The 13,800-nt window shown below is 61.3% G+C and overlaps 1 protein-coding gene across 6 annotated transcripts in view; it reads left to right on the forward strand.

The window, feature by feature from the left end:
- TP73 (tumor protein p73) overlaps nucleotides 1-13,800 on the forward strand; it is a 69,295-nt gene that overhangs the window by 13,188 nt on the left and 42,307 nt on the right. For 3 of the 6 annotated variants that reach the window (XM_057544342.1, XM_057544327.1, XM_057544333.1), the window contains exons 2-3: nucleotides 9,659-9,756; nucleotides 10,142-10,262. Coding sequence is in view for 5 of the 6 variants with exons in the window: in XM_057544327.1 (XP_057400310.1) it covers nucleotides 9,689-9,756; nucleotides 10,142-10,262 (189 nt within the window). In the remaining variant the exon portion in view is untranslated. Of the gene's footprint in view, nucleotides 1-349; nucleotides 524-9,658; nucleotides 9,757-10,141; nucleotides 10,263-13,800 lie in introns of those variants that run through there. The other 3 variants (XM_057544348.1, XM_057544321.1, XM_057544325.1) reach the window with 3 other exon arrangements.

A 13,800-nucleotide genomic window follows, 5' to 3' on the forward strand; every position in this document is an offset into this window, starting at 1 on the left:
GAGCCCCAGGCCCAGGGGATGGGATGGGGGCACGTGGGAGGCTGGGAGGCAGGGAGGCAGGCGGCACAGTGGTGGCTCTCTGGGACAGATGTTCCTGGAGTGAGTGAGGGATGGATGGACCAATGCCGTGGCAACTTGGATGAAGTCACGTCAGAGGTCAGCTGACTTCAGAGCCAGCAAGGAACGGAATTCATGAGTCAGATCGAGCTCTCGAAAAAAAATCACGGCCCCGATGGCTGGGGCGTGGGCGGGGAGCTGAGTGGGGATGGGTAGAGAGTTCAGGAAATTAGTGCATCCTGGGCCCATAGTGAGGAGCCCAGAGTAGGAGGCAAGGAGTCTACACAGGGTGGGGACACAGCTGAGTGGGTTCCCTTCAAGGAATGTGGAGGAGTCCGGAGGAGGGTGGCCAGGCGGGGCCGATGGTTTGGGAACGACCGTGCAGGGCATGGTTGAAGGAGCACAGATGCTTGTCCGGGGAAGAGAAGATTCTGGAGGACAGAGCATGGCACACTGGCATGTAGAGGTGGGACCCTCAAGAGGGGAGGAGGGGAGCCTTGGAGGAGACAGACGGAAAGAGCAGGGGTGGCTGGCAGCCGGGTGGCTGAGAGTGTTACCGAAAGTGGGGTCCGGCTGCTCGCGGCTCAAAAGCCAAAAAGAGGCCAGGTTGGTGGAAAGGAAAGGTTGCTTTATTTCGGAGCAAGGGCTCCGTGTCCGCCGAATCCCCCAAGGGCTGATTCCCACCCACCGCCCCCAACTGACAACCAGGGGGCGAGAGCTTTTGTAGACGGAGGGAGGGACTCTATGCAGAAACAGCACAGTCAGCTCTGACGGTCATCTTGAAATTGGTCATGCGGTGGTCTGACCAGCGTCATCCTGATTGTTTTAAGTACAGTTAGTCTTTAGTTCCAGGGTCAGTTCGTTCCCATTTCTCTGAGGCCAGTTCTGTTTGTTTGTGTTTTTGTCTCGGCCGCACTGCACGGCATGCGGGATCTTAGCTCCCCAAACAGGGATCGAACCTGTGCCCCCTGTAGTGGAATCATGGAGTCTTAACCACTGGAACGCCAGGGAGTTCCCTGAGGCCGGTTCTCAGAATTATGACACCTTATGTCATAGCTACAGTCTGTCATCGTGCAGTTGACTTCTTCCACCTGGTGGAGGGGTACAGGGGTGGGGCGTATGACCTCACCTACATCTGGCCACTGTTGGGCCATCCGCTGAGGCAGAAGCGGGGAGCTTGGCTAAGAGGCTGCTGCACTTACGGGGGCGGGGGTGGGGGCTGAGGGGATCTGGGACTAGGGTGGTCTTGTGGGTGGGAGTGCCGAATTCCAGATCCCTGTGGAGGCGGGGTTGGAGGTGGGCAGTGAGACGGAGGAGTCCAGGATGTGCCCAGCCACTCCTCTGTCCACTCCTGGCCACCCTTGGCTCTCACTTGGAGCGCGCCACGGCTGAAAGCTCAGACACCCGCTCTACCGTCAAGCGTCTCTTCCTCTCCAGCCTCGTGAGGCTCCCAGCCCTGCAGCTTCCCGCCTCCTGGGTCCCCTTCCCGTGCCCCATGCTGGTCTGAACCTCCCTCACTGACACCCTCACTTCTGCTCCCACTCCTCCAGCCAGGCACCCCCCAACAGGTGGCTGGGTGCTGCCGTGGAAGCCTCCCCACACTGTGGCGCGGGTGGGATCGCGGCATCTCCAAGCTCAGGGGCACCGTGCCAGCTACCAGCCCAAGTAGGAATCCATTATTTTGCCTCTAGCGGGTGGGTTGTCTCTTCCCCCTGGGTTTATGCTGCCATGGAGTGCTGGGTCCCACTCATTCTTCTGCAGGTGCCTCGGTCTTCGAGAACCCACTAATGGGGAGGTCCCTGCAACTGAACCAGGGACAGACCTGGCCTCTGCCCTCTGCTGCCCCTGGGACCAGGGCAGGTTTATTCTTCTTCCTCCACTGCTACCCTGATCCTCAGTAACCGCTGGTCAATTGCAGCTCACTCCCGTATCTCGAGCTCCTAGTCTGTGCCTGTATCAGCGCCCTGCTGAGTGCTTTGGCTTTTTCCACACATCACAGGAAACAGGCTCAGAATGGGCAAGACACCGGTCCAGGGTCACACAGCTACAGAGCAGAGTGGCAGAGGTGGGCTACGTGGACGGAGGGGGAGAGGGGCGTTGGCTGGGAGTGTGGCAGGCAGGGCAGAGCTGCACAGCAGAAAACCAAGGGACAGGAGCCCTGTGTCCAGGTCTGACCTGCACATGTTGAGGGTGGAGTCCGGGATGGGAAAGCCATGGGCAGGTCAGCAGAGGACGGGGCGGTGGGGGGGGGGCGGCGGGGGGGGCGGGACCGGATGTGGGTAGGGCCTCAATGTGCGGGTGAAGAAGGAGGGGTGGACCAGGGACTTCCCAGCAGCGTGTGGGTGAGAATGCAGGCTGGGGAGGGGTTGGGCCTCCTTTGCTCACCTCCTAGAGAGGCCAGGTAGAGGGCAAGGTCAAGAACAAGGACGTTAGAGCTAGCTGGCGGGTTGGACTCCCTGCTCTGACCAGCTGTGTGCTCTTGGGTGGGTGACCTAACCTATCTGTGCATGTTTCCACGTCGGTCAGTGAAATGAGCTGTGCGGTGCACTGCCCTGCTAGGACATGGTGGGGCTCAGCCGTGCTCCAGCGTTTCTTTGTTTGGTTTGGCCGCATGAGTTCCTCCGCCAGGAAGCTGGTCGCAGCAGTGGGGGGGGGGTGGGGGCATGTGCCACTGGGTCCCCAACCCTTAGCTCGGCCGAGAACCTCTCCCAGCAAAGGTCTGGGTGACCCTGGAGCCTGGCAGCCCTGGGGGATTTGGTCAGCCATTTCCTTCCAGAAGTACGTGAGGCCCACGTGGTCAGAGTGCCGCCACCCAGCTCCCTGCCTCACGTGGGTGCTAGGCCAACCGTCAGATTCAAACAGAAACTGCCGGGCAACCCCACGGTGCTCCCAGCTGGGCCCAGGTGCCGGAGGGAGGCCGTCCCTGCCCCTGGCCTGGCTGTGGGACCGGGACTGAGGCTGGCGGCCGGGTAAGAGGCAGCGGGGCTGGGGGATTCCTGGGGCCGCTCCCAGGCTCTGCATCCCCCGCCTCCCCACGGGCCCCAACCCAGGAGGGAGAGAGGGCGGCTTAATTGGGCACCTCCAGCTGTTTTCATATTTCACAAGCACACCCTGCCCCAGGGTGGGGAGGCTAAATTTGTCTCTCACCATCAGTGCTGGGCTTCCCCCGAGCGGGCAGAGGGGGAGCAGGGAGCCCCCGCAGGGTGACGGAGGCCTCAGCCGTGCCCTCCTCCCAGGCCCTGCAGGCCCAGTCTCTCCGCAGGAGACCCAGGTGCTGCCCTGGCCGAGGGTCCTGTCCTAACCCCACCCCACCCCCTGCAGGGCCAGCGAGGACAGAGGCTGCGCAGGCTTCCGTGGCCACGTGGCTGGGTGCGGGCAGGAGGGGCAGGTGAAGATGGCCACTGCCCTTTGCTCCCTGAGGGTGACACGCTCCTGGCCACCATTCCAGGTGGGACTCCTGCCCCGGCCCCACTGGGCGAGGGCCTCCCGTTCCCGGGGTTGGCTGGGGTCACAGAGGCCCCTCAGCTCCAAGGGCCCAGGAGGCTGGGCGCCGGGTGTCCTGCTGGAATTCATGTGGGCCGCCGCCCGGGGACAGCGCCATGTCACAGCAGGGCCTCCTGCCTCCTGTGTCCCTGTGTGATGGCCGCCTGACCCCTCTGCCCAGGTAGGGGGACTTTTGGACACTGGGACGTTCTGCTGTCCCCTCAAGACAAGGCCACAGGGTATGGGAAGGGGCCCAGGAAGGCCCCTCGGGTCCCTCCTGAGATGGTGTAGGTTTACCTGCCCCTTAGATTTCAATCCGCCTTCGTTTACTGAAATAACCACTGAAATAACCGGGGACAGACCCACCGGAATAACCAGCATGTGACTGAGGCCAATCAAGATGGATTGTTTTGGGGTGGGTGGCAGGGTGGAGTTCTTTGGGTCTTTCCCCACTAAACTGAATGGGGCTGCACACCCTCCCCCAGAGCTGGCATCCAGATGGCCGTGGAGGAGGGGCGTGTGCCCCAAGTTGTGCTTCTCTGCACGTAGGCCAAGCGTCCACACTCTGGAACCAGGGCTCTTGCAGGTGGGTGGGGCCCCCCTCTATGGATGGGGTGTCCCTTCTGGGAGGGTCACAAGGACCCCAGTTTACGGGAGCTGGTTTTGGGGCCCTGGGCAGGGGTGGGCCCAGGGGACAGGGAAACCAGAGGCCTCAAAATCCTGCCCGACCAATGAGGCTGCCCGTGGGGGCCACATAGCTGAAGGGCTCTCTGTGCTCTGCCACCTGCCAGGTGATGGGGGGGCAGGACAAGGGGCATCCTGACCTGGAGTCGGGGAGGACAGTGGCTTCCTGGAGGAAGCCTGGCCTGGCAGGACAAGGATGGGGTGGGGAGTGGACGGTGGACCAAGGCTGAGCGTGGAGGCCGCCCGGGCTGGGGTGCGTGGGGACAGGGCCGGGGGCAGAAGGGGACCTGTGGGAACAGGGCCAGGAGCCCACGGCAGGCTGTAGCTCTCGCCGGGATTCGTGGAGGACGAGCTCAGAGGGTCGAGCAGAGCCGGCCAAGGAACAGCTGCTGCCCCCCGGGGCCTCCAGCTCCCACCAGCCTGGGGCAGAAGGGCTGCGCTTGCTTGTGGGGCAAGGCCTCCAGCTGTCTGGGCTGCGGCTCGAGTCCCAGCTGGGACCCTTGGTAGCTTGGGCCTCTGAGCTCCTGCCCCGGGGTGGCGGTTCCTGCCCAACAGGGCAGTGTGAGGGCCTGGGGCCCTGGCAGCAGCTGGCCCGCTTCTCCCCCGTGGCACCGGACCTCTGGGCTGGAACCTTCTCTGCCGTGGTGCGCGGCAGGATGTAGGGCCGCATGCCCTCCCCAGGCGGCTCTCAGAGACCTCGGGGCGTCCCCGAGCTACCCAAAGTCAGTGGGGTGTGGAGCTGTGTCTCTACTCCAGCTTGAGTTGAGGGCTCTGGGCCACACAGCCCCTGCCCCGCCTCGCCAGGGTCACAAATTTTTGCTGGAAATTCCTTGAGGTGAACTGGTTTCGGTGGCCCCAGCCCACGGGGAGCTGGGGCAGGTCGGAGGTGCCTGAGCCCCGGCTCAGCTGCTGTGAGAAGGGGCCACACGTTGCCCTTCTCGGGCTGCCTCTGACTCGGCAGTTCCCGGGGGGCCGGGGCTCAGGGATTCCTTGAGTCCATCCCCACCAGCACCGTACCCCACCTTCTCACACCCACGTCTCCCTTGGAGACCGGCCCTGACCAGGACTGGACCCCTCTCGGTGCAACAGGATGCATTTTTTTTTTCCCAGAGCAACTTCATCTTCATGGGAAAATCAAAGCTGTCCACTGTGCATGTGCACTTCGTGGCATCATTAATGCCACCTGAAGAGGTGTCACCGAAAGTCGGTCTCTCCCCCCCATACACGCGATTTTTTAAATGATTCGCGTCGTTTGCAAAAGCAGTTTCCATCATGAGCACATTTCCAAATTTGAAGTGCATGTCGGGAAAACTGGATTTAATTTGCAGGAAGTGATTTTAGAATTGCTTTCTTTTTCTCACCTCTGCAAACCTTGGCCACCTTGGCTGAAATGCTGCTAGTGAGTAAAGGGAATATACTGTCCCTGCCTTAGGGGAGAGAGGGCTGGGCCCATGGAGCTCTGGGGGGGGGGGTTACAGTTTTGGGGGGGGGGCAGGCTGAGGCCGGACCTCAGCCGTGCCTCTTCCTCACGCCCAGCTCCGGCCCAGGCGGCGGGCGCTCCGTGGCGCCTGCAGGGACCGGGTCTGCGGCTCTGTCACTCGTAGCCCAGTGCATCCTGCTCTTCAGAGTTTTCCAGGGAAGTTGGAGGTATGCGCGCGGCATGGCTTCCTGGGTCAAGTCCCCCGGGTCCTCTGAGTAAGGCAGGGCAGGTTTCTGGACCCGTTTTGCCGATGGAGAACCGGCGTGGAAGTCACCGTCAGAGGCTGGTACCATCCCCGGGTGGACAGCCAAAGGGGCCCCCTCAGTGGGTGAGGTGAACCTGTGTGATGCTCCCCCCCCCCGTGGGGGAGGGGGGTCTGTCCTAGAGTCACTGTGAGTCCCCGGGGTGTTGGCTAAAAGCAGACATGGAGTCCTCGGTTTGAGGATGTACTGGGGCAGAAGCAGCAGGATCTGCTGAGGGCAGTGGAGTTTGGTGACCCTGGACCACCCCTCGCATCAGTAAGGCTGAGCAGTCTCCACCTGCAGTCCTGGTGGTGAGGGCTGGTGGGGTGGGTGTAGGACCCCCGCCCCCCCACTCCTGCTTCCCCAGAGGGCCAGGCACCTGCAGGTCTGTCCCCGAGCCAGAGCCGGCCTGTGTGGTACAGGCACCTCTGACCCCGGCAGCTTGGGGTGAAGCAGGGGGTGGGGTGAAAATGCTGGTTGTGTCCCCCGGAGTGGGGGCTCTCTGTCCTCCCTCCTGGCTGTTCTGGGGGGAGGGAGGTGTGGGAGCCAGGGAAGGGAGGGGGCCTTGGGGAGATTCCCAGTGCTGACTTGCTTCCCCAGATGTTGGGCAGCAGGAGCTGCTGAGAACTGGGGCTGGGCTTTCAGGGAGAAACTGTCTTTAACTTCCGTGCAGCTTTATTGAGGTGAAATTCACACAACATAAAGCTAACCCCTTTACAGCAAACCCCCCAGTGGCGTTTAGCTCATTCACGGTGTTGTGCAACCATCGCCCTTATCTTACTCCAGCAGTCTCCCCCCATGCGCCGCCCGCAGCCCCTGCAACCGCCAGTCTGCCCTCCGCCTCTGTGGACTCGCCTGTTCCGGACATCTCATAAATGGACTCATATAGCACGGGCCTTTTTCACTCAGCATGATGTTCTGAGGTTCATAGTGATGTAGCCGGTGTGAGTGATCATTCCTTTTTATGATGGCGTAATATTCCAGCATGTGGACCGACCAGGATTTGTTCATTTGTTCATCCGTTGATGCACCTTTGGGCCGTTTCCACCTTTCCACTGTTATGAATGGTGCTGCCGTGACCAGAGACAGGATCTTGCCGTCCATTTGCTGTGTGATGTTAGTCAAGGCGTTGTCTGTCTCTGGGCTTAGATGGTCCATTAGCAAAATGAAGGGAGTGGGACCAAATGGCCTGGGCCAGTTGAGCCTCGTGTTGGTACACCCTGCCCACACCAAGAGGCCACTCTGACTAATCTCTGCTCACCCAAAAAGGACCAGCCACGGAGAGTGGGTGAGGGTGGGTTTCCGTCCAGCTTCGGCGCGGTGGCCTGCTCCACGCCTGCTCCGGCCGGCGTGTTCTGCTTCCTACCAAGTCCACCCTGTTCTGCGTTACCACATGGCCAGCTCCACGCCTTACTCAGCTCTGCTGGGTTTTGGATAGCTCAGCCCAGGATGGGAGTGATCTCCGCAGCACAGGAGGCATGCAAATGAGCGCTGACCAGCTCCTTGTTAAAACCCTGTGGATTGTGTGCTGAGGGTTTGAGGTGAAGGGGGGGAGGAGGCATGACTAAGTTAATTTCCAATTCTGAGAAAACCACTTGGTTGTCCCTGCACTCACAGCTGTGCTGTGTGACCTTGGCATGTCACATAACCTCTCTGAGCCCTGGTCTCCTGAGAGAGGGTGGAGTGGTCTCCGAGCCTGCTGGAGAGTTGGTTTGTGGCCAGCACTTTCCAAGCTCCTTGTCCCGGCCATCCTTGCTCGGCCCCGGCCCCTCCCAGCTCATGCCACTGCTCCAGGGACGGTGGCCTGGCACGTGGCAGCCCCGGGAGCAGGCCACCGGCCTCTCTCAGGGCCCACCGCCTGGGGACAGACAAAGTGACAGATTGCAGGCCGCGCCCTCCCTCCCCCGACGGCCGTGGGCAGGTCCAGGCCTGCCCGCTTGGGCCCTGCCAGGTGGTGGCCAAGCTGATTCCCGTGGCCCCTTGCCAAGAGCCTGGAGGCTGGCCCTGGGGAGACATTGCCTTGGCCTGGGTGGGAGCAGTGAGCAGGGTGGGCTCTGGTTTCCCTGCCCCTCCCCCCTACAGTAGGACAAGTGTTCAAGATGTGCCCGGTGTGGTCACCGCCACCTCCTCCTGGGTGGCTGCTTCGGGTGGGCATGGAAGCCCTCAGGAGGGGTGACAGTGGGGACAAAGGCCAGCAGGCACTGAGTCGGGGCACCCCAAGCCCTGGGCATCTCCTTGAAGGGGGGCCACTCGTGCGGTGACCCCCTCCAGTGACAGAGAAGCTTCTCGGCCTCGGCCTTGGCAGCTGCCTCGTGGAGTTGACACTGCTTTTGTGTCCAGGCCGCACGCAAGGATCCCACATCAGAGGTGAAAGGCCGCCCAGCCTGCAGCAATCGGGCACAGCCAGGCTTGTACCAGGGCCTCGGCTCCAGCCTCCGGTGGGCCCTGCACATGCCCTTCCCACGGGGCACCTGGGATCTAAGCTGTCGCCAGCTGCTGGGGCCTCGGGAGCCCCCAAACCTGGCTTGAGCCACCCCCCAGGCCAAACCTAGAGATGCAGTTCATAATAATAATGACCACGTGTGTTCCAGTGTAATTATGACCCAGGCACAGCAGAGACTTTATTTTTTTGTTTTGTATTTATTTATTTATTTATTTATTTATTTATTTTAAAGCTTTTTTTTTTTTTAATTTTTATTTATTTATATTTATTTTTAGCTGTGTTGGGTCTTCGTTTCTGTGCGAGGGCTTTCTCTAGTTGTGGCAAGCGGGGGCCACTCTTCATCGCGGTGCGCGGGCCTCTCACTGTCGTGGCCTCTCTTGTTGCGGAGCACAAGCTCCAGACGCGCAGGCTCAGTAATTGTGGCTCACGGGCCTAGTTGCTCTGCGGCATGTGGGATCCTCCCAGACCAGGGCTCGAACCCGTGTCCCCTGCATTGGCAGGCAGATTCTCAACCACTGCGCCACCAGGGAAGCCCTGTTTTGTATTTATTTTTATTTTTATTTTTTTAAATTTATTTTCTATTGAAGTATAGTTGATCTACAAAGTAGTGTTAATTTCTGCTGTACAGCAAAGTGACTCAGTTATACACATATATGCATTCTTTTTCATATTCTTTTCCATTACAGTTTATCACAGGATATTGAGTATAATTCCCTGTGCTGTACAGTAGGACCTTGTTGTTTATCTATTCTATATATAATAGTTTGTATCTGCTAACTCTAAACTCCCCCTCCATCCCTCCCCCACCCCCCTCCCCCTTGGCAACCACAAGTCTGTTCTCTATGTGAGTTTGTTTCTGTTTTGTACGTAAGAGTCCACATGTAAGTGATTTCCTATGGTATGTGTCTTTCTCTTTCTGACTTATCTAGTAGCGACTTGAAATTCGTGCTCCCAAGGGGCCCTGCAGCAGCCCCATGAGGGGATGCGGCTGTCACCCCCATTTCACAGGTGGCGGCTTTGAGAAGCTCCCGCTGCCCAGGCCCCCAGCCGGGTCCGAAGCCAGGCTGCCCACGCCCAGGCCTCGGTTCCCGCCCCCAGAAAGGGCAGGATGAAGTGAGGGGCTGGATGAAGGGCATGTGCCTGGTTAGCACGCCCGGGTGTCCTCGAGGGGTCATCGTCGGCCCCGCCTACCACCTGCGCCCGAGGATGCTGGCTGCGGAGCCCAGAGGATGCCCTCCCAACCCGCACTCTTGTCTTTCCTCCTGGCAGAGCGAGCTGCCCTCGGCCGGGAGTGGGAAGATGTCGCAGTCCACCCAGCCCACCGCCGCCGACGAGGGGGCCACGTTCCAGCACCTCTGGAGCTCTCTGTGAGTACCTCCTCTGAGCCCGCTGGACTCGGGGGCTGGGCGGGGAGCTGCCGCCTTGGGCTTTCTCCTGGGGACGCAGGGTCCAATGTCTGGGCTTCTTCCTCTGACCAGCCCTCCAGAGGGGTTGGGTCCAGGGGACAAAGCCTGTGTGTGGCCACGCCACCCTGGCACTCACACCAGCCCTGGAGAGGCTGGTAGGGTAAGGGGGCCGGAGGCCGCAGGGGCTGAGGGCCAGGGAAGGAGCAGAGGAGACAAGGGGCTGAAGGAATCCGTGGAGGTGGGAGAGGGAGGCCCCCCCAGGAGCTGAGGGCTGGCCTTGAGCTCCAGGCCTGGCCCATCGGGGCTGATGGCTGTGCTCCCTGTTCTGTTTCCCTCCTCTGTCTAGGGAGCCGGACAGCACCTACTTTGACCTTCCCCAGTCGGGCCAGGGGAATGATGAGGTGGTGGGTGGTGCGGAGGCCAGCATGGACGTCTTCCACCTGCAGGGCATGACCACTTCTGTCATGGTGAGTGGGCTGCCCTCTGCGGAGGACTCGGGGTAGGGGGCAGTAAATGTGGACTGTCCTGTCCTGGGAGCCTGCAGAACCAGGAAACAGGCTCTCAGGTGTACGGCTTCCTCTTTGGGTTTGTCAGCACATTTCAGATGGCAAAGTGGAAAATGTATCAGCTCATGTAACTGTCAGTCCAGGTGTAGGAAGGCCTTCAGGCATGGCTGGATCCAGGTGTAGGAAAACTTTCAGGCATGGCTGGATCTAGGTGTATGAATGAATTCAGGCGTGGCTGGATCCAGGTGTTCAAACAGCTGTCTCTCTGTCTCTTGCTCTGCTTCCCCCGTGGTGGCTTTGTTCTTAGGCAGCGTCTCCTCTCACGGTAAAGGCTCCATCAGCATCCCCCTCCCTGTGGGGAAGGACCCATCTTTGCCCAGAGTCCAGCATGCCTATCTATGAATGCCTATCGTTGAGCCATCCCTGTGCCTCTGATGGCCTGGGTCCGCTGAAACAGGGTCAGGATGGAGTGGAGTGCTGTGGGCTCTGCCCACCACAGGCACTGACTTATGGGGAAGAGCGCCCCGAAGGAAGCTTGAGCTGCTGTTTCCAGAGGAGGGAGGCTGGATGGGGGATGCAGGGGCACCTGAGGCCCTGACAGCCGCCAGCCCTGCGGTTTCTCAGGCCTTGCCACGCTGGAGGAGGGTTGTGATAACCGGGTGGTGGCCATACTCCTGTCTCTCTCCCTGGCTGCCCACTGCCAGGCGCTGGTGGGCCAGGAGGTGGGGGGCAGGAGAGACACAAGAAGGGTGTATAAGGACCCCTGGCCCCAGGGAGGCCCAGCGACGTCTGCTGTCCCCAGCGCCCTCTGTGGTCACCTCCTTGGGACAGCCTCTGCTGGACCCGGGGCTGCTCCGTCCTGCCCACAGGCTTGCTGTGCAGCTCCCTCGGACGGGGACTTGTCGGGGGACCTTGGCTAAGTGCGTGAGGGAAGCACCTGGGTCTGCCGCTTGCAGCTCCCCGGATGGCGGCTCCCTGGATGGCCGCTGGCCCCCACAGCCCAGCACAGTGGCCTCGGGGCACCACACCAGGCCAGGGCCAGCGTGCAGGAGGGAGACGGAGCTGGGAACTCTGGAGGCGGGGAGGGGACTCAGAGTCTGGCCCCCCTCCCTAAAGCCCCCTTCCAGATCGGAGCCCTCACCCCAGCACGCACCCGTCCAAGGCATCTGGTGAACAGTGGGGACCATGGGGGCTCCGGTCGTGAGAATGAGCCAGGGTCAAGGGGGTGGGGGACGAGGAAGGGTCCCCACGCCCTACGTCAGTGTCTGTCTCGGATGCTGGGCTGGCCCAGGGCCCGCTGGCCCGCATGGGGTGAGGAGAAGGCACCTGCTTGGGCAGTCGCAACCGGGGCGGGTGGGGGTCTGGGGGGCAGCGAGCCCCCTGTGACGTCCTTGCTTCTGAGGAGCCCCTCAGAGCGGACCTGAGGAATCTGCCTGCCCAGCCCAGGCCTCCCGCCTCTGCTCAGGACACCATCAGAGCAGAAACATCCGCCTGTTACAGTCCCATTTTACAGGTGAGGAAACCGAGGCAGACGCTGGGCCTGGGCGGGGCCAGGTAGTGCCGCCCTGTCCCTTCGGACCATTTCCTGTCTGCCAACATCTCCCCAGGGGCCAAGGTCCTGACCTCTCACGGTCCCGGTCGCCCCTTCTAGACATCAGTGTCCTGGCGCCACTGTCTTGGGTGGGTCTCAGCCTGTCGATAGCGATGCTCTGGGCTACGATGCCTGGGGTGTTCACCTGAGCCCTACTACCTGCACTGCGGGGTGGGGTGGGGGGGAAGAGAGAGAGAGAGAGAGAGAGAGAGAGAGAGAGAGAGAGAGAGAAAGAGAGAGGGAGAGAAGACCCAGGGCTCTGCCTTTATTGGGGCTGAGGATGGGGTGCCTAGGGTTTGCGGGGTTGATTCGTTATTGGTGAATTTAAAACATAACAGTGGAATTAAACCGTGAAAGGGAGAAGTGGGGTCACACCAAGGTCCATTATCTGGTCACCCAGGGCTTTCTGAAAGGGAGCCTTCAGGGATGAGGCAGCTGGGCTCTTGACCTAGTTGTGTAGCTGTCCAGGTGCATGTATTTGAAGCGGGTGCCTCACCCATCCAAAGCCTAATGTCAGGCACTTACATTACAATCAAAAAGCAAATTGTCAGACACTCACCCTACATCCACTCTGGGGACAGACAGGAGCTGCCCCCAGGCTCCAGGGAGGGAGGGCCCCTGAATGCGGTCTCCTAAGAGGCCTGTCTCTGTAGTTCCAGAAGCCCCCACCTCCCCTCCTCCCAGCTGCCCGGCTCACCCCCTGGAGGGCAGTAGGCCCAGGAGACCCCGACGACCCAGTGTCAGGAGCGGACCAGCTCTGGGTTCCCGTGGGGCGGGACGCCCCCCTCCAGGGAGGATGCCTGATGCTGAGCAGGTCTGGGCCAGGGAGGGCAGGACACCCCTCTCACCAGCCGTGGGGTAACCAGGATGGGGCCTCTCACCTCTGCCAACAAGAGGGCCGAGTCTATCAGGTAGCGACACGCCTCTTGGTAAAAGTCCTGCAGGTTCCCAGAGGTGGGGATGCCCAGAACCACGCTCGCCCTGGCTGGGGGCAGGGGTAGGTGGGGGGGAGCCAGGCCCCCTCCGAATGCCTCATCCTGACCCCTGCCTGGCATCATGAGAGCAGAGACTGGTCTGGGGCCTGGCGTGTAGCCCAGCCCTCACCCTCATGTAGCCCAACGCAGCCCAGAGGGAAAGGTGAGCCTCAGAGACACAGCTGGACAGCTGGGCAGCCGGCTGCAGAGCCCACTGCCTAGCTGCCGCGCAGAAGGGCCTCTGCCTGATGCGTCCAGAGGCCTGGAGCAGGGGCCCACGGAGTCCAGGGTGCAGGCAGGAAGCCCCGCAGAGCTGAACTGGGTGGTGTTGTCTTAAAGTCCAGACTGGCGGCTGAGAAGGCCTGTCCTTCTGGCCAGAACACAGCCCTGGCGGACGCTGTGCTGCTGAGGGCGACCTGGTGATGCCGGGGTGCGGGTGGGGACTCCTGAGCGCCTCCCCCCCACCCCCATGGCTCCGTCCCCACCCACCAGCAGGTCCCTCGTCAGGGAAAGCCTGGGGCTCAGCGGGGAGGGGGGTAGCCCCTCCTCCAGGCTGGTAACAGGTCAAGTGCTCCCCAGGCCAGGCCCCACGTCAAGAAAGCAGCAGCTGCAGAGTCAAAAGTTCTCACTCTCCACCCGCCCTGTAGTCATGATTCAGGCCCATGTAAACGCGTGCGCACACCCGCGCGCACACACACACATACACACACGGGCCCCCGTGCCGCTCCCTCTGGCTGCTGTCCTCTGAGATGATGGGTGCCCGTACCCCAGCCCCAGGCTCTGGGGCCAGGCCCCCTCGCCGGGTCGTGGGGCTTATCCAGCAAAAGGCTGCGGCTAAGGCAGGCACAGTCCTCGCGTCGGGGGACACTGGTCCTTGGGGGTGGCACACACTGTGGTCTGGGGGCCTTGGGTCTCCAACGTGCTCGGTTGCCTT

The sequence above is a fragment of the Balaenoptera acutorostrata genome, chromosome 1 (genome assembly GCF_949987535.1).
Source record: "Balaenoptera acutorostrata chromosome 1, mBalAcu1.1, whole genome shotgun sequence".
Taxonomy (NCBI): Eukaryota; Metazoa; Chordata; class Mammalia; order Artiodactyla; family Balaenopteridae; genus Balaenoptera; species Balaenoptera acutorostrata.